At 42.1% G+C, this 24,600-nt stretch overlaps 1 protein-coding gene across 1 annotated transcript in view; it reads left to right on the top strand.

Annotated features, from left to right (window-relative positions):
* Window positions 1-24,346, top strand: part of LOC120019557 (protein lin-28 homolog A-like) — a 34,091-nt gene extending 9,745 nt beyond the window's left edge. Inside the window, exons 3-4 of the mRNA XM_038962859.1 lie at window positions 7,385-7,575; window positions 23,749-24,346. Of these exons, the coding sequence (XP_038818787.1) occupies window positions 7,385-7,575; window positions 23,749-24,040 (483 nt within the window). The 3' untranslated portion in view covers window positions 24,041-24,346. The remainder of the gene's footprint in view (window positions 1-7,384; window positions 7,576-23,748) is intronic.
* The last annotated feature ends 254 nt before the right edge of the window (window positions 24,347-24,600 follow it).

Below are 24,600 nucleotides of genomic sequence, written 5' to 3'. Positions count from 1 at the left end.
GAGGGGGGTTTCTGCCCCTGACCCAGGGATTTCTGGAGCTGACCTGCGGGGCTCCTAATCAAATGGGGGTTTTGTTCCAGATCGCGCCTCGTCCTTCCTGGGCCTGGTCAGGAGTTGCTCCTCCATTGGAGCTGAATAGAATGCGCTGGCGGCATTTCCATGGGCTCACACCCTCCCTGTCCCCCCCATTGCTCTCTTTATCTCCTCCCCTTCTCCCTCTCGTGCACACCACCACCCTGTTCCAGGCAACTCCTCCATTTTTGTTCTCTCTCTCTCTCGCTCTCTCTTTCTCTCTCACTCAACTATTACCGCCCCAACAGATCCACAGATGATGCGATCTCAATTGCATTCCACACTGCCCTCACCCACCTAAATGAGAGGTATACCGATGTGAGAAGGCTGTTCATTGATTATAGCCCAGCATTCAACACCATAGTCCCCTCCAAGTTCTTCACCAAGCTTGAGACCCTGGGACTAAACACCTCCCTCTGCAGCTGGATCCTGGACTTCCTGACGGGGCGACCCCAGGTCTTGAGGGTTGGCAACGTAACTTCCGCCATGCAGACCCTTAACAGGGGGTCCCCTCAGGGATATGTGCTTAGTCCCCTCCTGTACTCCCTGATCACCAGCGACAATGAGACAGCCTATAGGGTGGAGGCCAGTGACCTGGCAGTGTGGTGCCAGGACAACAACCTCTCCCTCAACGTCAATAAGACTAAGGAGCTGATCGTGGACTATAGGAAATGGAGGTGAGCACGCCCCCATCCACATCGACAGGGCTGTAGTAGAGCGGGTTAACAGCTTCAACTTCCTCGGTGTCCAAATCACTAAGGACTTAAAATGGTCTACCCACAACGCACACAGTTGTGAAGAAGGTGCGACAGCACCTCTTCCCCCTAAGAAGGTTGAAAAGATTTGTCATGGGCCCTCAAATCCTCAAAAAGTTCTACAGCTGCATCATTGAGAGCATCTTGACTGGCTGCATCACTTGGTATGGCAACTGCACCGCCCTCACTCGCATGGAACTATAGAGGGTGGTGCGGACAGCCCAGTACATCACCTGGGCCGAGCTCCCTGCCACCCAGGACCTCTATATCAGGAGGTGTGAAATGAAGGCCCGGAAAATTGTTAAAGACTCCAGCCACCCAAGCCATAGACGGTTCTTTCAGTTTATCATATATCTTGATGCCTAGTCCTATACACACAGTATCTACAGTTGAAGTCGGAAGTTTACATACACTTAGGTTGGAGTCATTCAAACTCATTTTTCAAACACTCCACAAATTTCTTGTTAACAAACTATAGTTTTGGCAAATTGGTTAGGACATCTACTTTTACAGACAGATTATTTCACTTATAATTCACTGTATCACAATTCCAGTGGGTCAGAAGTTTACATACACTAAGTTGACTGTGCCTTTAAACAGCTTAGAAAATTCCAGAAAATGATGTCATGGCTTTAGAAGCTTCTGATAGGCTAATTGACATCATTTGAGTCAATTGGAGGTGTACCTGTGGATGTATTTCAACTCACTGCCTCTTTGCTTGACATCATGGGAAAATTAAAAGAAAAAAGCCACGACCTCAGAAGAAAATGTGTAGATCTCCACAAGTCTGGTTCATCTTTAAGAGCAATTTCCAAATGCCTGAAGGTACCACATTCATCTGTACAAACAATAGTACGCAAGTATAAACTCCACGTACTTTGGTGCGAAAAGTGCAAATCAATCCCAGAACAACAGCAAAGGACCATGTGAAGATGCTGGAAACCCCCTCTGATCAAACCCCCTCTGATCTGTTTCCAGATGCTGGAAACAGGTACAAAAGTATCAATATCCACAGTAAAACGAGTCCTATATCGACATAACCTGAAAGGCCGCTCAGCAAGGAAGAAGCCACTGCTCCAAAACCGCCATAAAAAGCAAGACTACAGTTTGCAACTGCAGATGGGGACAAAGATCGTACTTTTTGGATAAATTTCCTCTGGTCTAATGAAACAAAATAGAACTGTTTGGCCATAATGACCATCGTTATTTTAGGAGGAAAAAGGGGGAGGCTTGCAAGCCAAAGAACACCATCCCAACCGTGAAGCACGGGGGTGGCAGCATCATGTTGTGCTTTGCTGCAGGAGGGACTGGTGCACTTCACAAAGTAAATGGCATCATGAGGAATGAAAATGATGTGGATATATTGAAGCAATATCTCAAGACATCAGTCAGGAAGTTAAAGCTTGGTCGCAAATGGGTCTTCCAAATGGACAATGACCCCAAGCATACTTCCAAAGTTGTGTAAAAATGGCTTAAGGACAACAAAGTCAAGGTATTAGAGTGGCCATCACAAAGCCCTGACCTCAATCCTATAGAAAATGTGTGGGCAGAACTGAAAAAGAATGTGCGAGCAAGGAGGCCTACAAACCTGACTCACTTACACCAGCGGTCAGGAGGAAAGGCCCAAAATTCAACCAACTTATTGTGGGAAGCTTGTGGAAGGCTACACAAAACGTTTTGACTCAAGTTAAACAATTTAAAGACAATGCTACCAAATACTAATTGAGTGTATGTAAACTTCTGACCCACTGGGAATGTGATGAAATAAATAAAAGCTGAAATAAATCATTCTCTCTACTATTATTCTGACATTTCACATTCTTAAAATAAAGTGGCGATCTTAACTGACCTAAAACAGGGAATTTTTACTCGGATTAAATATCAGGAATTGTGGAAAACTGAGTTTAAATGTATTTGGCTAAGGTGCGTGTAAACTTCCAACTTCAACTGTAGCTTGTTGTAATGTGTGTTTTGTCCTATATTTTTATTTTTTATCCCAGCCCATGTCCCCGCAGGAGGCCTTTGCCTTTTCGTAGGCCGTCATTGTAAATAGGAATTTGTGCTTAACTGACTTGCCTAGTTAAATAAAATAAAAAATAAATTGTTGGGAAAGAGCTTGCAAGAAAGGCATTTATTTCCCTGTACTTGACCATACAACTTTAAACTCTCTGTTCTGTCCTCTCTCGCTCGCTTTCTCGCTTTCTCTCTCTTGCTCTCTCGCTTTCTCTCTCTCGCTTTCTCTCTCTCTCTCTCTCGCTTTCTTTCTCTCGCTTTCTCTCTCTCGCTTTCTCTCTCTCTTCATTACTCTCTCGCTCTCTCTCATTCAATTCAAAGGGCTTTATTGGCATGGGAAAGCCCTTTTGAATTGAATTTACAAAGCTGTTTGTGCTTCACTGGTTGCTCTTTTCTTGTGGCAACTGGTCACAAATCTTGCTGCTGTGAGGCACACTGGTGTTTCACCTAATAGATACGGGAGTTTATCAAAATTGGATTTGTTTTCAAATTCTTTGTGGGTCTGTGTAATATGATGGAAATATCAGTCTCTGATTGAACATGCCCCGATCCACATCAAAGGGTCTGCAGTAGAGGGAGTCACAAGTTTTAAGTTCCTAGGCATCCACATCACGGAGGACTTGTCATAGAGCAACAACATCACCACTCTTGTCAAGAGGGTGCAACAGCGTCTCTACTTCCTCAGGCGGCTGAAGAAATTCGTCATGCCACCCTTGGTCCTCTCCAAATAATACCGCTGCGTCGAGATCATCCTGACCGGTTTCATCACGGCCAGTCACGGGAATTGCACCGTCCACAACCGCAAGGGCGTCCAGCGGGTGATGAAGTTGGCCGAGTACATCACTGGGACCGTGCTCCCACCCATCCAGGACATCTACTCAAAACGATGCCTGAGGAAGGCCACAGCATCATCAAGGACCCCACACACCCCAGCTACAAGCAGTTCTCTCCCTTACCATTGGGTAGACAGTATCAGAGCATGAGATTTTTTTTCCATATATATATATATTTATTTAACCTTTATTTAACTAGGTAGGTCAGTTAAGAACAAATTCTTATTCACAATGACGGCCTACACCAGCCAAACCGGGACGACGCCGGGCCAATTGTGCGCCGCCCTATGGGACTCCCAATCACGGCCGGTTGTGATACAGCCTGGATTCGAACCAGGGTGTCTGTAGTGACGCGTCTAGCACTGAGATGCAGTGCCTTAGACCACTGCGCTTGAACTGGACTGACCACCTGCTCTGATTCTCTGCACCTTAGCACACATGCACACACTCACACACACACACAGACACACACACACATTTTCTGGTCTGATGAAACCAAGATTGAACTCTTTGGCCTGAATGCCAAGCGTCACATCTGGAGGAAACCTGGCACCATCCCTACGGTGAAGCATGGTGATGGCAGCATCATGCTGTGGGGATGTTTTTCAGCGGCGGAGACTGGGAGACTAGTCAGGATCGAGGGAAAGATGAACAGAGCAAAGTACAGAGAGATCCTTGATGAAAACTTGCTCCAGAGCCCTCAGGACCTCTGACTGGGGCAAAGTTTTACCATCTCTAGAGAGACCTGAAAATAGCTGTGCAGTGATGCTCCCCATCCAACCTGACCTAGCTTGAGAGGATCTGCAGAGAAGAATGGGAGAAACTCCCCAAATACAGGTGTGCCAAGCTTGTAGCGTCATACCCAAGAAGACTTGAGGCTGTAATCGCTGCCAAAAGTGCTTCAACACAGTACTGAGTAAAGGGTCTGAATACTTATGTCAATGTGATATTTCATTTTTTATTTATTTATACATTTGCAAAAAAAGTAAGATTTTTTTTTCTTTGTCATTATGGGTTATTATGTGTAGATTGAGGGGAAAAAATATTGAATCCATTTTAGAACAAGGCTGTAACATAACAAAATGGAAAAAGTGAAGGGGTCTGAATACTTTTCCGAATGAACTGCTTCACACATCACAACTGCTGCTACCAAACTCTTATTATACTGCTCAATGTATACACTTGCGGTGGCCTCTCAGTAGGAAGGCTATGCTCACTGAGTCTGTACATAGTCAACCCTTTCCTTAATCTTGGGTCAGTCACAGTGGTCAGGTACTCTCTGTTTAGGGCCAAATAACATTCCAGTTTGTTCTGTTTTTTTTGTTAATTCTTTCCAATGTGTCAAGTAATCTTTTGGTTTTCTCATGATTTGGTTGGGTCTAATTGTGTTCCTGTCCTGGGGCTCTGTTCACAAACAGAAACAGAACCCACAGAGCCCACAGGACAGGAACACAATTAGACCCAACCAAATCACGAGAAAACAAAAAGATAAGGACCAGCTTTCTTAGGGGACTATTTTCCACGTTTATCTCTCTGTAGGTGATGACTTTGTTATGGAAGGTTTGGGAATTGCTTCCTTTTAGGTGGTTGTAGAATTTAACGGCTATTTTCTGGATTTTGATCATTAGCGGGTATCGTCCTAATTCTGCACTGCATGCATTATTTGGTGTTTTACGTTTCCTCCCTTTCAATTAACAGGTGTGCCTTGTTAAATTGACACACACTCACATGCTGACCACACCGATGCGAGCGGTGTGGTCAGCATGTGAGTGTGTGTGTAAAATACCCTCCTCTCAAGTGTCCTGGCGGGTGTCTTGCCTGGTTTCAGTTTACACACAGAGGTCAGGAGGGCACGGTCAGAAAGAGAATGAGAAAGCATGAGAGGGCAAGACACCCGCCAGGACACTTGAGAGGAGGGTATTTTACACACACACTCGCATGCTGACCACACCGCTCGCGTCAGTGTGTGTCAATTTAACAAGGCACACCTGTTAATTGAAATGCATTCCAGGTGACTACCTCATGAAGCTGGTTGAGAGAATGCCAAGAGTGTGCAAAGCTGTCATCAAGGCAAAGGGTGGCTACTTTGAAAAATCACAAATACAAAATATACACTACCGGGCAACCGTTTTAGAACAGCTACTCGTTCAAGGGGTTTTCTCTCTTTTTTTTTTTTTACTATTTTCTACATTGTAGAATATGCCAAGAGTGTGCAAAGCTGTCATCAAGGCAAAGGGTGGCTATTTGAAAAATACAATTTTTTTGGTTACTACATGATTCCGTATGTGTTATTTCATAGTTGTGATGTCTTCACTAATATTGTACAATGTAGAAAATAGAAAAACTATAGAAAAACTATGGAATGAGTAGGTGTGTTCAAACCTTTGACTGGTACTGTCTGTCTGTCTGTATGTAGTGAATTAATTGATGTTGATTCTTCTATACATATCACACTTTACATTTAGAAAGGTTCAGGGTATGCAAGATTTAATTCATGAATATATTGAAGCATTTTTAAATAGCTTTGTTTTGACTATCTTAATTCTAACGGGAAAAGTTGATTATATAGTAATAAAATAGCATTATACGAGCATAAAACAATGTTTTGTGTGTATAGATTCTTTTTTTTTTATATAGCAAATAAATACCTTTAAATCCGTATATAAAACAAAAAGGTACTGACTGCAATGCATCTTTCATTTCCCCCATTATTTTCTATTTGTTTCCAAGGGTAATGTTTAATTAATAACATTGGTATGAAAGGTTCATAAAAAAAGACTATACATTGGGCCAGATTTACAAAGCAATTGCATTCTACCTATTATATTTTTGAGAAACACAGAATTAGTTTTTCATTAATTAACCCTCATGGTTTATTCATACTCTTATCTTACTCAGACTCCTACATTTATTCTTTACCGTTATTACACTCTTGTTTTGCCTTAGTCTTACATATTTGTATGTTGTTCACCGTAGAGAAACAAATGCGACGTTTGCACTGTTGTAAATGACTTAGGAAATCTAACCGAAACAGTATCCTTTCTACCGGACTGTATTCTGGGTATACAATAATTCAGCCTTCTCTCTTCTTTCTGTCACTCAAATGTCCACATTTCTCTCTTACATGTCTTCACTTTTCTCTTTGTACTGTTCTCGCTCCGTCCTCCATTTTCATATTCTCTCTATTGTTTGACTCTCTCCATTCTTATTCTTCCCTTGTGTCTTCTGTTCTCCCCCCCCTCTCTCTCTCTTCATTCCCTCCATCTATGTTGTTTGAGTAGCTCTTTATAGGCCTGCATACTGTTGGCTTACTCTCACACTCTTTCAACTGTATTAAAGCATGTCATGCTGTGCGGGTGTGTTTGGTTCCCTCTGTTACGTTTGGTTACGATTTGTCTAATCGTAAAAAATAAAAGCTACTGATTTTCCGATTGAATAACATTTTTTGTAAGACATTTAACGGCTATGACAGGAATGAAATACTCAATTGACATTCTGAAGGTTTGCTCTGAATAAGGCATATCTTTATGCCAGTCCAAAAATCATTCATTGTAACAGTGCAGCGTTTTTTTTAAAGGGGTTGTCTGGGTCTAAATGTAATTACATGGTTATAGTTCAGTATCTTTTAAAAGGCGATTTTCTGTCATTCAAATTCTATGGTAAAAGGGGAGCATTTTTAAAGGGGTGGTCTGTTTATTTTTTCCTCCACAGAGTAAGCTGGTGATGGAGGGCTTCCGCAGCCTGAAGGAGGGCGAGCAGGTGGAGTTCACCTTTAAGAAGTCCTCCAAGGGCCTGGAGTGCCTGCGGGTGACGGGGCCGGGCGGGGGACCGTGCGTGGGCAGCGAGAGGAGACCCAAAGGGAAGGCCACGCCCCAGAAGAATCGCAAACAAAAGGGTGACCGGTGAGTACAAGAGCAAAGCATGCTGGGAAGGCTCTGATTAACAGGAAGTCAAATGTGGATGGAGCTTTGCTGTAGTAGGCACAGGTGTTTAAAATGACATGGACAAAATGGTTGTTACTGGAAACTAAAGTTAAAGTAACAATAGACAAAATAAATAATTCGAAAGGCTAAGATGATTCTAAATATGCTTTGAAAATATATATGATCAATTTTACACTTACATTTTACTAACGACAACACAACCCAAATGAATGTGAGTGTTTAGAGTGTCTTTTCAAAACCCTCTTTACAAAACCTACAAAACCAAACCTTTTCTAGTGGTATTCATATGGTGGCGATTTTTGTATTAGTCTTAAATGGACAAGTTCAGAAAGTATCTTACTGCTCCCAGCTCACAACACAAATTTTTTACTTTATAAACAAAAAATATAAAATTAAAAAAATCTTCCTATAAGGAGAGTTGGATTAAAGTTACAGCTTTGTACCTACAGTGACTTCAGAAAGTATTCACACTCCTTGACTTTTTCCACATTTTGTTGTGGAAAATTAATATTGAATTAATATTGATTACATTTATATATTTTTGGTCACTGGCCTACGCACAGTACCCCATAATGTCAAAGTGGAATTAGGTTTTTAAAAATGTTTACAAATGATTTAAAAATGAAAAGCAGAAATGTCTTGAGTCAATAAGTATTCAACCCCTTGGTTATGGCGAGCCTACATCAGTTCAGGAGTAACAATGTGCTTAACAAGTCACATAATAGGTTACATGGACTCACTCTGTGTGCAATAAGAGTGTTTAACCCCCTAGAGTCGATTAACGCAATTTAAGCTAGAGATACTGTTTCGGTTTTTTGCATTGTATGCGTCTCAATCCACAGCATCCAACGACGTCGCACTTCTGCATCTGCGGTGAAAGGTGGCAGAGGTAAAGCGGCGTTTGGTCCTCTCACAAAAACGTCTGTAACCTCCGTCTGTAACCTTTGTGGAAAGATGAGACTCTCACAAACATGACGGTGGTCTCCTCGACCACCCCCGCAAGTGTCAGGAGACTCGTCTGAAGTTTGTACCGTTGACGTGTCGACTTCTGTTTGTAGCGTCCAAACTGTTTTGGCTACAAACTAATGTGACCCCACCGTGGAAAGGGGAGATTCTCACGAACATGAAGGTGTTCTTCGTTTCTCTCTATGACCCCCATAAATGTCACAGGAATCATCTGAGGGTAACTGGTAACGTTTTTTCTTTTAAACAATGGAAGAAGGAAGGCAGTTTTGCACTAAATATGTGTAAAAACAAATATATATATATATATATATCTCCTAGAAATAGGACAGACACTTCAACACCTTGTTTCTTATGCCTTATGTTGTTACAGTCCTTTTTGCCATTTATTATTGTGTTATTCAATGTGTTTCTATTGGCTATTTTTTTTTATACCTAAAGGGGTTCTACAAATCTAAATCAAATAACTATATGGTCCGTAGTATGACCATCTTAAAACAATTCCATAGGTCAGCTTAGAACCCCCCACAGTTGCCGGTGAGGAAGGAAACCGCTCAGGGATTTCACTGCGAGGCCAATGGTGACTTTAAAACAGTTACAGATTTTAATGGCTGTGATAGGAGAAAATTGAGGATGGATCAACAACATTGTAGTTACTCTACAGTAGTAACCTAATTGACAAAGTGAAAAGAAGGAAGCCTGTACAGAAAAAAAAATATTCCAAAACATGCATCTTGTTAGCAGCAAGGCACTAAAGTAAAACTGGCCAAAAAATTGGCAAAGAAATCAACTTTATGCCGTGAGTACAACGTGTTATGTTTGTGGCAAACACAACACATCACTGAGTACCACTCTTCACATTTTCAAGCATGGTGGTGGCTGCATCATGTTATGGGTATTCTTGCCATCGGCAAGGACTAGGGAGTTTTTTATAATAAAAATAAACGGAATGGAGCTAAGCACAGGCTGTCACGTTCTGACCTTTATTTCCTTTGTTTTGTCTTTATTTAGTATGGTCAGGGCGTGAGTTGGGGTGGGCAGTCTATGTGTGTTTTTCTATGTTGGGGTTTTGTGTTCGGCCTGGTATGATTCTCAATCAGAGGCAGCTGTCAATCGTTGTCCCTGATTGAGAATCATACTTAGGTAGCCTGGGTTTCACTTTTGGTTTGTGGGTGTTTGTTTCCTGTGTCTTTGTGTATGTCACCAGACAGGACTGTTTCGTTTCGGTTTATTCTCGTTTATCGTTGTTTTGTTCGAGTATTTCGGTTTTCATTAAAAGGAATATGAATACTCACCACGCTGCAGTTTGGTCCTCCTCTCTTTCTCCTAACGACGAGCGTTACACAGGCAAAATCCTAGAGGAGAACCTGGTTCAGTCTGCTTTTTATCAGACACTGGGAGACAAATTCACCTTTCAGCAGGACAATAACCTAAAACACAAGGCCAAATGTGTACAAAACATTAAGAACCCCTTCCTAATTGAGTGTCATAGCTTTCACCTGGTTAGTCCATGTTTTTGAAAGAGCAGGTGTTCTTAATGTTTTGTGCACTGTGTACACTGGAGTTGCTTACCGAGATGACATTAAATGTTCCCGAGTGGCCTATTTAGAGTTTTTACTTCCATCGGCTTGAAAATGGCTGGCTAGCAATGATCAACTATCCATTTATCAGAGCGTGAACAATTTTTGAAAAGAATAATATGCAAATATTGTGCAATCCATGCGTGCAAAACACTTAGAGACTTACCCAGAAAGACTCACTGCTGTAGTCGCTGCCAAAGGTGATTCTAAGATGTATTGACTTAGGGGTGCGAATACTTATTTAAATGAGATATTTTTGTATTTCATTTTCAATCAATTAACAAACATTTCAAAAACATTTTTTCACGTTGTCATTGTGGGTTCTTGTGTGTAGATGGGTGAGATTTTTATATATTGAGTCCATTTTGAATTCAGGCTGTAACACAACAACATGTCGAATAAGTCAAGGGGTATGACTACTTTCTGAAGGCACTGTATATGTTTCTGTCTTCATCATCAGTTAAATATTTCTCAGGGGGCCTATATTGTGGATTCAAACCTAGATCTAAGTACACGATGGTTGCTATGGTTATTCTGCTCGATGATCATGCATTGAATAGGGCACTTTGCCCGCTATTTCACAGCTATTTAAAGGCAATTTGTCAGCTTCCACATTGTAGACCATCTTTAATGTGGGCCTGGGTAAGTTTGTGTGAATCTCAATGCATTTTACTGCAGCCATTTTGATAGGGGGTGTTTTGTCAGAGGAAGGCCCATAAAATTGTCAAAGACTCCAGTCACCCAATCTATACACTGTTCTCTCTGCTACCGCATGGCAAGCGGTACCAGTGCACCAAGTCTGGGACAAACAGGATACTGAACAGCTTCTACCCCCAAGCCATAAGACTGCTAAATAAGACTGATAAATAGCTAATCAAATAGCTAGCTGGACCATCTGCAATGACCCTTTTGTCTTGTACCTAACTGTCTTGCACTGACTATGCACACACACTGGACTTTACCCACACACTCACACATACTTACACACTCACACATACTTACACACACACACATACACGCCCACACACACATAATGTACGCACGCACGCACGCACGCACGCACGCACGCACACACACACACTTTCATACTCTCCACATACGCTGCTGCTACTGTCTTATCTACCCTGTTGCCTTGTCACTCTACCCCTACCTGTATGTACATAGCTACCTGAATTACTTGGTACCTCTGCATATCGACTCAGTACTGGTACTCCCTCTATCAGTGGTGTAGTGGAGTTCTGCGGGGCCCTGTCCAAAGGTCCAAGCAAAGGCCCCTCCCGAACCCCATTGGGGCAGAGAGAATGTGCAGTTGTATAGCTAATGTCATGCTATTTTGCACGTTTTGCCATGAGGCTTACAGAACATGTTGCTGTTTTAGTGCTCAGGGATTCTTGAAAGACAGGACAATCAACTTTTTCCCCACAAATATTTGTCTTAATATTAACATTTTAAATATATATTTTGATCGACCAATCAGCTATCACACCATGTAAAAGAACAACCTCCTATTTGTATTTATAATGCAACAAATTGCATTTTTTTCAACTCCTCCAGGCATTTCATTTTTTTACAATTATTGTCCGAAAACTGTTTAAAGGCCTTGATTGTTTAAATCTAACATTAGATTATTCAAATCTCCAATGTTCTTTTTGTTTTATTTATGAGCGCTATTAAAAGCTCCAGGGATAATGTCTTCAGCATTTTGGCATGTTTGTCTAGATTTAGAGCGTAACACAACATTTCTAAAGTAAATATTTCCCCTTCGGTCTAGCACAGCAAGTACTTCAATTGTTTAAGCATCTGTTGCAGAACAGTGATTAAGGGGTTAACCATCAGTGGCTTGTCAACTCCGTCACTGCTGGCTAACCCCCTTAATCACTGTTCTGCAACATATGCTTAAACAATCGAAGTGCTTGCTGTTGACAACAAATATTCAAAACGGACATATTTTTGTCTTAAAAAGTAAGTTCATTTGTAAAATATGGAAAACGATTCATTTGAAAATCTCCAAATGAAACAGAACAATTCTATGAAATCTTTCAGGACTCTGGCAGAGTTAAGTTTAGACAACAATGGTAAACACAGTAGCAATTAAGTTTTTCCTGACTCTAAAACCTTATTAAATGTCACATATTTGAACCAAAATTCATATTCTATTCTAATCTGTCAGGCAGATGGAGTTGACAGTTTATGGTTGTGAACATGGTGATTGCAATATTGTTTGTTTAAATCGATCAAAAATAGAGAACTTTACAGATCATGACACGTATAAGGTCCTTATGGTATGGCTGACCCTGCTCATTCCTGATTCATTTAGGATTTGACCAAATCTCCAGACACATCTTTTAGGAATCAAAGTTTTGAGATAAATATTATTTAAAGTCACGGAGGGCTATTTCAAGAAACTACATACAATACACTTTTTAGTTAATTTCCATTATTCCAGGCATAGAGCCGACATGGAAATAAAATTTCGAAAATCCCCCTAAATGTAAATTTTAAGCTCAAATAATGCAACAATACGTTTCCCTGCCCGACAAGGATTGTCACGACTTTCAAGAATCCCTGAGCTAATTTCCTGCTATTCTACACATTTTGTCATGAGGCTGGGAGAAAATTGTGTAGTTATAAAGCTAATTCCCTGAGTTTTTTCATGGCTTATGACGTCGTCATATGCTATCTGGAGGGCCTGACTTCGTGTCACTTTCTATTATTATTTAAATGTTATATCTTTAATTAACTCTGCATTGTTGGAAAAGGACCCGTAAGTAAGCATTTTCACTGTTAGTCTACACCTGTTGTTTACAAAGCATGTGACAAATACAATTGGATTTGATGTCTGAAGACTGAATACAGTGTGTGGTGTTGTTTTGCCCTATTACGAGCGCAAGACTTAAGATTTTCAGTAGAAGTGATCGTTAAATGTGAGCTCTTTCCCGACATTAGCATTTTTTAAATGTCTTGTATATTCCCCAAGGCTTATATGGAACGCCCTGAAATAGCTTGATGATTGCTGTATCTGTGCCCTCCCTCCCTCCCTCCCTCCCTCCCTCCCTCCCTCCCTCCCTCCCTCCCTCCCTCCCTCCCTCCCTCCCTCCCGTCTCCTCTTCTACTGAGAGAACATGCAGTTCCTACTCTCCATGTGTCTGTGCACCTGGTGCTGCAGTGAACACAGAGAGCCAGTTAATATAGCCAGATAGAGCTATATCTGGCTCCTTCGTAGGAGGCTACTTCACAGAGCTACACTGTACAGTGTACATTAAAGCCACAGTCTGGAGTTTGTGTATTCAGCCCCAACGGCAGCCCCTCCGCCACTTGCAGTGCTGGAGAAATGGAACTACTCTCAAATTCATACACACAGCTCGTAAGGCATTTCTAAGTTATTCTTCAACAATCAATGGGTATAGGGCAGGCTAACCCTTGAACAGCAGGAAATCTCCCTGATTATGCCTTAAAAAAAAACTGCTTTTCCATCTCATAACCAATAGAACAACTAAAATAACAAATAGAACATCTTCTATTCTAGATTAAATTTCTCTCAAAAATAAAACACCATATTAAATAACAGAAGACTATCTCAAATGTTCCTTATGCAAAACCATATCTGAGACTCAGAGCATACAAAATAATTGTACAATTACAGCTAAACTGTTTTTGAAATTGTAATTCGATACATATCGGGCTTAATTTGCTCATCTATGGCCATAATATTGGGCCAAATTAACATTTATTAAACCTAGGATACATTATTCATTACAGCTACATCATTTAATGTATTAAATTCATAGTTTAGTTCCAAAACTACATAAAAAACACTTTAAAGCTCGTTTCTGAAGCTTCTATATTCCATTATAAACTGGGTGGTTTGGGCCCTGATTGCTGATTGGCTGAGAGCTGTGGTGTTTCAGACCGTATATCACAAAGTGTGACAAAACCTTTATTTTTACTGCTCTAATTAGCTTGGTAACCAGTTTATAATAGCAATAGGGCACCTTTGGGGTTTGTGGTATATGGCCAATATACCACGGCTAAGGGCTGTATCTAGGCACTCTGCGTTGCGTTGTGACTAAGAACAGCCCTTAGCTGTGGTAAATTGACCTTATACCACACCCCCTCGTGCCTTATTGCTTAAATATAAAAACACTTTCCTAATATTGAGTTGCCCGTCCGTTTTGCCCTCAGAACAGCCTCAATTCGTAGGGGCACACAAGGTGTCGAAGCGTTCCACAGGGATGCTGGCCGATGCTGGCCGATGTTGACTGCAATGCTTCCCACAGTTGTGTCAAGTTGGCTGGATGTCCTTTGGGAGGTGGACCATTCTTGATACACACAGGAAACGGTTCAGCGTGAAAAACCCAGCAGCGTTGCAGTTTTTGACACAAACTGGTGCGCCTGGCACCTACTACCATACCCCGTTCAAAGGTACATAAATATTTTGTTTAACCTATTTACCCTCTGAATGGCACACATAGACATTCCATGACTCAATTGTCTCATGGCTTAAAAATCCTTCTTTAACCTGTCTCCTCCCGTTCATCTACACTGATTTGAAGTGGATTTAACAAATTACATTAATAAGAGATCATAGCTTTCACCATATCAGTCTATGTCATGGAAAGAGCAGGTGTTCCTAATGTTTTGTACACTCAGTCTAGTCTACACACCATAGAAATACAATGGATTTTACCTAGCATACTACGACTCCCAGGGTGCAATGCTTCGCCCAGGGCTGCTGGCTGGCTACTTATCATATTATAATGCTGAAAATAATATATGTCGCTCCAAAATCATTTGAATTTAGTTGCTTGTAGAATAACGTTACAAAGCAAATGTAATGTGTAAAATTGTTTTTTTATGTATTTTGGAATTAAACCTCCCTTGCACTGCACTGCTTTGTAACACCTTTTGCATAGTTTTTTTCCCGGTAGGCTGGTCTTCATCTCCTCTGTAAGCAAAGTATTCCCATATTTCGCTTCTGGAGCCAGTTTTGTAATAAACAACCTGCTGGAGTGGAGGTATGATGTTTTCGTTAGAAGAAGCCATGTTGACAGCATTTTCTCTCTCTCGCTTCTCAAAAGTGTCTCGCACTGTGACAGCAGCATGCGCAAGCGCAAGGAGCCTGGCTAGCTTACGCCTGCCACCTTGAGAAGATTCGGACAAATTCCTAGACAGACTCGCTCATCTCAGACCGTATATGACGTGAGACACATTTGACAGAAGTACCGAAAGTAACAAATTCGAGTGCCAAACCGTTTTTCATGTTCTAGTATTGAAAAAGTACAGACGTTTTTGTATACCGTGCAACACTACAGTAGATGTGAGAGCAATATCTGCATAGACCAAACCACTGTGTCATTACTATACTAGACTGGCTATCCAATCCCACGATTACTCCCCCGTATCTGCCGAAAGGGTTCCCTGGTTATTTCAGTGTAGTTTGGATAATTGGAGTACTTTGTGGTTTGTTATCTCAGTGGTGTTCTGATTGTGCTTCGGATTGGAAGCTGTGTTGGTATGTAGGTGGCAGGTACTTGGGCCTGATTAAACCTCTTGGTACTGTGTTCCCGTTCCATATAAGGGGCCACAGTGCTGCGCTACTGAAGCCGTCAAGACATCCACATACTAATGTTGGGTTTGCTCCTAGCAGAACCCGGCTAGGCAAAGCAAACGTCTGTGCTTGCATACTCCCGAAAGCAGGGGTTATCAAAGTGGGTTCTACTTTGGTAGAGGTACTGCAGGGGGTCCGCGGCCAGATAAAAAAAAATACAAAATCAAATAATCTGACCAAGGGATCTGTGAAATAAGTTTAGACGGTGTAATACAAAACAAAACAATGTAATATTATTAATTTACAATTTATGTTCCTAATCATGGGCAACATAGGACTGGGAGGCTCACAGGGCTATTGGTATCCACAGTACTCCACCAATTATACATTTACAAATGTTTGTGTTCCCCAAAAATGCACTTAATTTACAGTAACTGTTGACTACAAATCTCACTTTTAAATGTTTACATTCCGTTAGCTCATACCCCAATAATCTTGCTGACTCGTCATATACTTGTATTTGTGGTCAAAGAATGACCTTTTCAAAAATGCTTGCTATTTCCTCATTGGCCGATCAGCGGTCAACTTGCGTTAATAATTTTAATGACCGCTATTTGCCCACATCATTCTGCTGTTGTGGTACGCCCACACCATTCCAACACAGAAAAGCTGGTTTGTAACATGCTTAATATAAATCAAATCAAATTTGTATTTGTCACATGCGCTGAATACAACAGGTGTAGACTTTACAGTGAAATGCTTACTTATCAATTAAATGTTAAGTAAAAATAGACAAGTAAAAATAACAAATAATTAAAGATCAGCAGTAAAATAACAGTAGCGAGGCTATGTACAGGGGGTATCGGTACAGAGTCAATGTGCGGGGGTACAGGTTAATCGAGGTAATTGAGGTAATATGTACATGTAGGAGTTGTAGGAGTTAAAGTGACTATGCATAGATAATAAACAGAGAGTAGCTCCAGTAGCGCTTGCCGTGCGGTAGCAGAGAGAACAGTCTATGACTAGGGTGGCTGGAGTCTTTGACAATTTTTAGGGCCTTCCTCTGACACTGCCTGGTATAGAGGTCCTGGATGGCAGGAAGCTTGGCCCCAGTGATGTACTTGGCCGTACGCATTACCCTCTGTAGTGCCTTGTGGTTGGAGGCCGCGCAGTTGCCATACCAGGCAGCGACACAACCAGTCAAGATGCTCTCGATGGTGCAACTGTATAACTTTTTGAGGATCTGAGGACCCATGCCAAATCTTTTCAGTCTCCTCTTCACGACTGTCTTGGTGTGTTTGGACCATAATAGTTTGTTGGTGATGTGGACACCAAGGAACTTGAGGCTCTCAACCTGCTCCACTACAGCCTCGTCGATGAGAATGGGGGCGTGCACGGTCCTCCTTTTCCTGTAGTCCCACAATCATCTCCTTTGTCTTGATCACATTGAGGGAGAGGTTGTTATCCTGGCACCACACGGCCAGGTCTCTGACCTCCTCCCTATAGGCTGTCTCATCGTTGTCAGTGATCATCAGTCAGTGATGGTGTTGGAGTCGTGCTATGGACGGAAGGGAAACTTTTGGACTCATATTGTAATTAATTATTGGTCATATTTCATAGAAATCTGGAAACACCGGGCAGTTACTTTAAGCTTTAAAATGGCAGGGTTTTCTCTGCCTCATGGCAATATGTGTAGAATTGCGGGAAATTAGCTTGAAAACGGCAAACTTCTCTCCAATGTCAAGAGGCGGGCCTTTAAATTGTTCCTTCCCAATACCCGAGACTCGGTTCGGCCATGCACTGCCGAAGTCATGGTAAAACTCCTTGAATGCTATTTTTTTTTATCTCACTCGAGTTGTGTTGTGATTATGAGGGGGTCCCTGATAAATTTGCTGTCACAAAAGGGGTCCCCGGCCCCAAAACATTTGAGAACCCCAGCCCCAAAGACCTCGCTTGAAAAACAAGTAAAGCGGCAATAATACCGCTGTTTGTCCCTCTTGAGCCACCGTAGCAACAACATAGCCAGAAACACTTCCTCAAAATAGTCCAAGATAAGATGAATCAAGAAATCTGTATTAAATGCAATTTTACAACTAACTAAGATGTTTGGTGCAGTATTTCTCAAGTGAAATAAATTGCATGAAAATTAGTCGTCTGTCAATGGATGACAACGAACATGCCGTCCATAGTTCCCACTTCCACTAGGAGTAGTACTGTTGACCAATCACCGACGAAGGGGCGGAGACTTCAGCTACCGAACTTCGACTTTCCTCTATATTGTTTTGTGTGTACACGAACAGCCGGAAAAAAACCTGGAAAACACCAAAACAAACAAAAACGTCACAAAATGTTGTCATAATATATGCGCAAAGTGTTTCGACTGTGAAGCATGCAACAGGCTTAGCGCTACTCTTCTCCCTGCTGTCCAGAGCTATAACTACAACTATACTTGAACACAGTGTAGAAGTACTGCATTCCAATATTATATATATTATATACACTACATGACCAAAAGTATGTGGACACCTGTTCGTCGTACATCTCATTCCAAAATCATGGGCATTATACTGGAGTTGGCCCCCCCCTTTGCTGTTATAACAGCCTCCACTCTTCTGGGAAGTCATTCCACTAGATGTTGGAACATTGCTGCGGGACTTGCTTCCATTTAGCCACAAGAGCATTAGTGATGTCAGGCACAGATGTGCGATTCGGCATGGCTCGCAGTCGGCGTTCCAATTCATCCCAAAGGTGTTCCATGGGGTTGAGGCCAGGGCTCTGTGCAAATCAGTCAAGTTCTCCCAAACCGATCTCGACAAACCATGGACCTCGCTATGTGCACGGGGGCAGTGTCATGCTGAAACAGGAAAGGGCCTTCCCCAAACTGTTGCCACAAAGTTGGAAGCACAGAATTGTCTAGAATGTCATTGTATTCTGTAGATTTCCCTTTACTGGAACTAAGGGGCCTAGCCCGAACCATGAAAAACAGCCCCAGACCATTTTTCCTCCTCCACCACTATGCATTGGTGCAGGTAGCGTTCTACTGGCATCCGCCAAACCCAGATTTGTACGTTGGACTCCCAGATGGTGAAGCATGATTCATCACTCCAGAGAATGCGTTTCCGCTGCTCCAGAGTCCAATGGCGGCAAGCTTTACACCATCACGCTTGGGATTGCGCACCTTAGGCTTGTGTGCGGCTGCTAGGCAATGGAAACCCATTTTTTGAAGCTCCTGACGAACAGTTATTGTGCTGACGTTCCTTACAAAGGCAGTTTGGAACTCGGTAGTGAGTGTTGCAACAGAGGATAGTTACAATTTTGACATACTACATGCTTCAGCACTCGGTGGTCCCGTTCTGTGGGCTTGGATGGTCCACCACTTCGCTGCTGAGCCGTTGATGCTCCTAGATGTTTCCATTTCACAATAACAGCACTTACGGTTGACTAGTGCAGCTCTAGCAGGGCAGAAATTTGACAAACTGACTTGTTGGAAAGGTGGCATCCTATGACGGTGCCACGTTGAAAGTCACTGACATCTTCAGTAAGGCCATTGTACTGCCAATGTTTCTCTATTGAGAGTGCATGGCTGTGTGCTTGATTTTATATACCTGTCAGCAACGGGTGTGGCTGAAATAGCCAAATTCACTCATTTGAAGGGGTGTCCACATACTTTTGCATATATTGTGTACATTCTGGGGCAAGAGACCTAAACAAAAGTATAATATTAGGGGTTTGGGAAATGCTGAGAAGTACTTTTAGCTGTTTTTCCTTAACTGAATGAATGTTCGCTCAAACAAAGGAATATATTACCACTCAATCCATCTTTAATCAAGACCGTAAACCAGAGTTAAGAATAGGTCTAAATGACCTCTTAGCAATAGAGTTCGTCACATTGGATTTAAGGGTCCTGTTTCAGCCAATGATGTACAGTATATGAACACTAGATTGTCGATGCTTTTGGCACGAATCGGCTCAAAGTCCATAACAAAAAGGGAGACGACGTGGAGATTAGGAATAGCACAAATGTATTTATTAACTGAGGTAACGTAAATACAATTAACACCGGTGTGTGTAGTCAGTAATCAGCAGTGTAAGTGAGTGGTTGCGTGCATAGACGTGATAATGAGGGGTGTTGAAAGGTGCCAAAGCAAACAAAACAAAACAGCCACAACCAAAATCTAACAGTGTGTCTGCATGAAGAGAGTCTCAATGAATGGGGAAGAGGTGTATTTATCCTGGGACACACCCTGGTCCAGGTGTGTCCCGTGTCGCTGACGACCCTCCTAGCTCCGCCCACCGACGTCCTATCAAGGAAAAGAAGAGCGAAGAGAAAGAATATCGGCAGACAGAGTGGGAGGGTCGTCACACTATGTATTAGCCAATGAGAGGCTAAGTCACCGCAGAAAGAGCAGCCCTCCATAGGAATGAATGGAAATCCTACAGTATTTAAATTCAGTGTTTCACGGACCAAATTTCATGTAATTAATGATTTTATTTGTTTTGTAGTGGGGACAGCAAAAAAAAATACTGTTTTTCTATATTGTTTTATTACTGTCCGCCCCAGAACCATGGTGAAACCAAAACAATAACTACGGTGCTGGGGCGGTCAGACAATACTAATGACCGAGCAGATACAGAAGCAGTGGGACGGCAGGGGGTAGCAGATTCCTGCTTTAAGGTGACTGTAGTAGAAGAAATGTGGCAAACAATTATGGAGACATTAATAAACGCATTTCTATTGCTTCTAAAATCTTTCAACGATTCATTGTAAAATAATAATTTCACCAGTACCATTTTTCCTTGTAAATTTCAAGAAAACGTCAAACGGACGATGACATAAAGCATATCAGTGAGTTGATTCACGAGTCACTTGTTAGTGCTAAAACCTGCCATCCAACCATTTTTTCAATCTAAATTCTGCTATTCTGTTGCACATTGTAAGGATAACTAGATAATACAGCTCTCTTAACATTTGCTGTTGTACATAGTATGTTAAATTATGCAACAAAGAGAGATTTCTGGACAATAAAGTCACTACCGGTTGAGTCCAAGTCCGCACTGGTCGAGGTTGATTCACGAGTCATGAAAATCTTGACTCGAGTCCAAGTCAAGTCCCAGTCCTGGACTCGAGTACTACAACACTGAAGCATATCCACTGAAATATAAACCAAGTCTATTCTCAACACTTATCTATATATGTGTTCATTTAAAGTATTAATCGGTGTTAACTTTCAGAGTTAAATGAAACATTTGCTGTGTAACCAGGAATTTGTAACAGAATAAAAAGAGAATACGCCATATGACACCCAACAAATGCTTTATTGTAGCAGCAATCCCTGGGAGGAATATTATAATATTGCAGATGATGTGTCTACGCTATTCTGAGGAGGCACGGACAAATGAGGCAGTCTAGACTATGTTGGGGGAAGCATCCCAAATGGTTTCCTATTCCCTAGTGCACTACTTTTGACCAGATACCTATGGGCTCTGGTCAAAAGTAGTGCTCTGAATAGGGAATAGGGAGCCATTTGGTGGAATGCAGTCATGATGCTAACAGCATTCTGCATCCAGCCTCCAAGTATTACCGTGGTAACCACCACAAGCTCCTTAGTAACCCACAAGGTCCCAGTGAAGTGTGTTTGCACCATTTCTTAGCTCGGTAAGGGCACATGAAGTTCATCGAAATATCGAGGGTACGAAATCTTCTGAACTGAGGTCAACTCCTGTTCAAGCCTGTCTGGTAATTGAATTGGATGTTGCGTTTGGGATATGCAGCAGGTAGCCTAGTGGTTGGAGTGTTGGGCCAGTAACTGAAAGGTTGCTGGATTGAATCCCTGAGCTGACAATGTAACAATCTGTTGTTCTGCCCCTGAACAAGGCAGTTAACCCACTGTTCCCCGGTAGGCAGTTATTGTAAATAAGAATTTGTTCTTAACTGACTTAAAAAAATATATACAATGACGTTTTCAGTTATAGCATTGCCTTTTTCAATTCAGTTTTTCTCCGGCAGTTCAATTGAAATTGAAATTTGGCTTGACCCTTGCTCGGCACAATGCTTTTTATTGGGATTGCGTGTCAAGGAGTGTGTGTGTGTGAGTGATTTTGAGAGAGAGAGATGGAGTGTGTGTGTGAGTGATTTTGAGAGAGAGGAGATGGAGTGTGTGTGTGAGTGTGATTTTGAGAGAGAGGAGATGGAGTGAGTGTGTGTGTGTGAGTATGAGAGAGAGAGATGGAGTGTGTGTGTGTGTGTGTGTGTGTGTGTGTGTGTGTGTGTGTGTGTGTGTGTGTGTGTATGAGAGAGAGATGGAGTGTGTGTGTGTGTGTGTGAGTATGAGAGAGAGATGGAGTGTGTGTGTGTGTGTGTAAGAGTATGAGAGAGAGAGATGGAGTGAGTGTGTGTGTGAGAGTATGAGAGAGAGAGATGGAGTGAGTATGTGTGTGAGTATGAGAGAGATGGAGTGTGTTTGTGAGTGAGGGTGTGTGTGTGTGAGTATGAGAGAGATGGAGTGTGTTTGTGGGTGAGGGTGTGTGTGTGTGAGTATGAGAGAGATGGAGTGTGTTTGTGAGTGAGGGTGTGTGTGTGTGAGTATGAGAGAGATGGAGTGTGTTTGTGAGTGAGGGTGTGTGTGTGTGAGTATGAGAGAGATGGAGTGAGTGTGTGTGTGTGAGTATGAGAGAGATGGAGTGTGTTTGTGAGTGAGGGTGTGTGTGTGTGAGTATGAGAGAGATGGAGTGAGTGTGTGTGTGAGTATGAGAGAGATGGAGTGTGTTTGTGAGTGAGGGTGTGTGTGTGTGAGTATGAGAGATGGAGTGAGTGTGTGTGTGTGAGTATGAGAGATGGAATGTGTTTTCATCCAGGAGGAACACTTCATCTCAACATCCTCATTAAGTGCAGCTTTCTTCTACGTCTGCTCCTTGATTTGTTATTGAGCGGTGTGTTTGTCTTATAACAGCGGTCTTAGAGATGCACCAAGAGAAATGCAACATGCCCGTCTTATGGTGCTCACCGTCCATTGTGTCTGTCTGAGAATCAAATGCTACAGAATGCCAGCCATAGTTTTTTTTCAAGCCATCCAAGCCATTACATCTTTCAATTCAATGCACTGTGTTCCATGCACAAATTGAGAAAGCTCCCTATATGAGGAATGTATTGAGGGTGGTGTGTTTTGCTTGTACTTTAAATGATGCACCGCTTCATTTTTTACATGACTGTAAAGCATCTATGTTGTGCTTATGAAGACTTAATAAAACCTAGATTTGTTTGTCGCCAGGAGAACGCTAAAGTGGGACCCCCCACCATGATTTGTGTAAATACTGTATAGATGAAACTCTACTGGGTAGTGATGGAGTTGTTTCTCACATTTCAAAAAGGACTTGTGGCCTTTGTTATACCCCCATCTAGTGGGGGAAGGGGCATAGCACTTGGTTGATATCAGTAAATTGCTTTTATTCTTTTAAGTAACAGTTTACATAAAACTGACTGGTATAATGCATTAGTAAATGTTATAAGCTTGTATGAGCCTTTATACTGTCTAATTAGGCCTTATATGTAACAGTTTACATAAAACCGACTGGTATAATGCATTAGTAAATGTTATAAGCTTGTATGAGCCTTTATACTGTCTAATTAGGCCTTATATGTAACAGTTTACATAAAACCGACTGGTATAATGCATTAGTAAATGTAATAAGCTTGTATGAGCCTTTATAATGTCTAATAAGGCCTTATATATCATCTTTCTATGATACATTTTCAACTGACTCAAAATGGATGATGTTTGGTCGAGATTTCTATGTTAGGATAAATACACATAAGGGGGTGTAGATGCTTATGACAATAATTGCAATGCATTATAACGCCATTGTAATGCTTTATAGCCGTTTACTTTATTAAAGCATTATCTAATTGTTGATTCATCCTTATTTGAGTTATTGAATATTGTTTCGATATAAGTAGCAAATCGGTGGCGTTTTCTGTCCTTTACCTGTTTCTTCTTCTCTCCCTCCTTTCTCTCCATTCCACTCCTACTGTCCTCTCTCCAGCTGTTATAACTGTGGAGGTCTGGACCACCATGCCAAGGAGTGTGGCCTGCCCCCCCAGCCAAAGAAATGCCACTACTGCCAGAGCATCATGCACATGGTGGCCCAGTGTCCCCAAAAGGCACTGGCACCCCCCACTGGCTCTCAGGACCCCCTGCACCCCTCTACCTCGACCGACCTGTACCCCCCCGGCGAGGAGGAGCGCTCGGGCTCATCCCCCCTCGATGGCCCCTCGTCCTCCCCGGAAGAGCCACCCCAGTCGCACTGTGGTGGCCCCCAGAGGTGGAGGAAATAGGCGGGGAGATGGGGAAAGGTGTACCCTGACCCTGACTCCCCTAACCTAAGGAACCCCCAAAATCCCACCCCTAATCTACCTCACACTCGTGAAAAAAATGGGAGGTATATTTGTTTGGGGGGGACCAGCGAAGTTATGACAACGATCACCGGCGTTACGGATTTGTGTGAATGTGTGTGACTGACTTACTGGCTGTCATCTGGTGGCAGCTATGGCAACCATCGCTGGGGATACGGACTCATGTGAATGTCTGTGTGTGACGTCTCAATCAGTGCAGCTCAAGAGACGAAATGGTCTAAAAGAGAAACAAGGGTTAGGGTTAGGGGTAAAGGGTTAGGGGTAAGGGGTTAGGGGTAAGGGATAGGGGTAAGGGTTAGGGGTTAGGGGTAAGGGGTAAGGGTTAGGGGTTTGGGTTAGGTTGATTGTGAACCTTAGTTAGATGACTGGTGTCATCCGTAACACTTTGTGTGGTAGTTTCTGAATAGAACTCGGTTTCCTTTTAGATTTTGGTTCACGTGTTACATATTATATTATTATTCTAAACATCATGATGCCTCTTT

The sequence above is a fragment of the Salvelinus namaycush genome, chromosome 24 (assembly GCF_016432855.1).
Source record: "Salvelinus namaycush isolate Seneca chromosome 24, SaNama_1.0, whole genome shotgun sequence".
NCBI lineage: Eukaryota > Metazoa > Chordata > Actinopteri > Salmoniformes > Salmonidae > Salvelinus > Salvelinus namaycush.
Note: the sequence above shows the minus strand (reverse complement) of the source record. Positions and strands in the feature narration are given on the sequence as shown.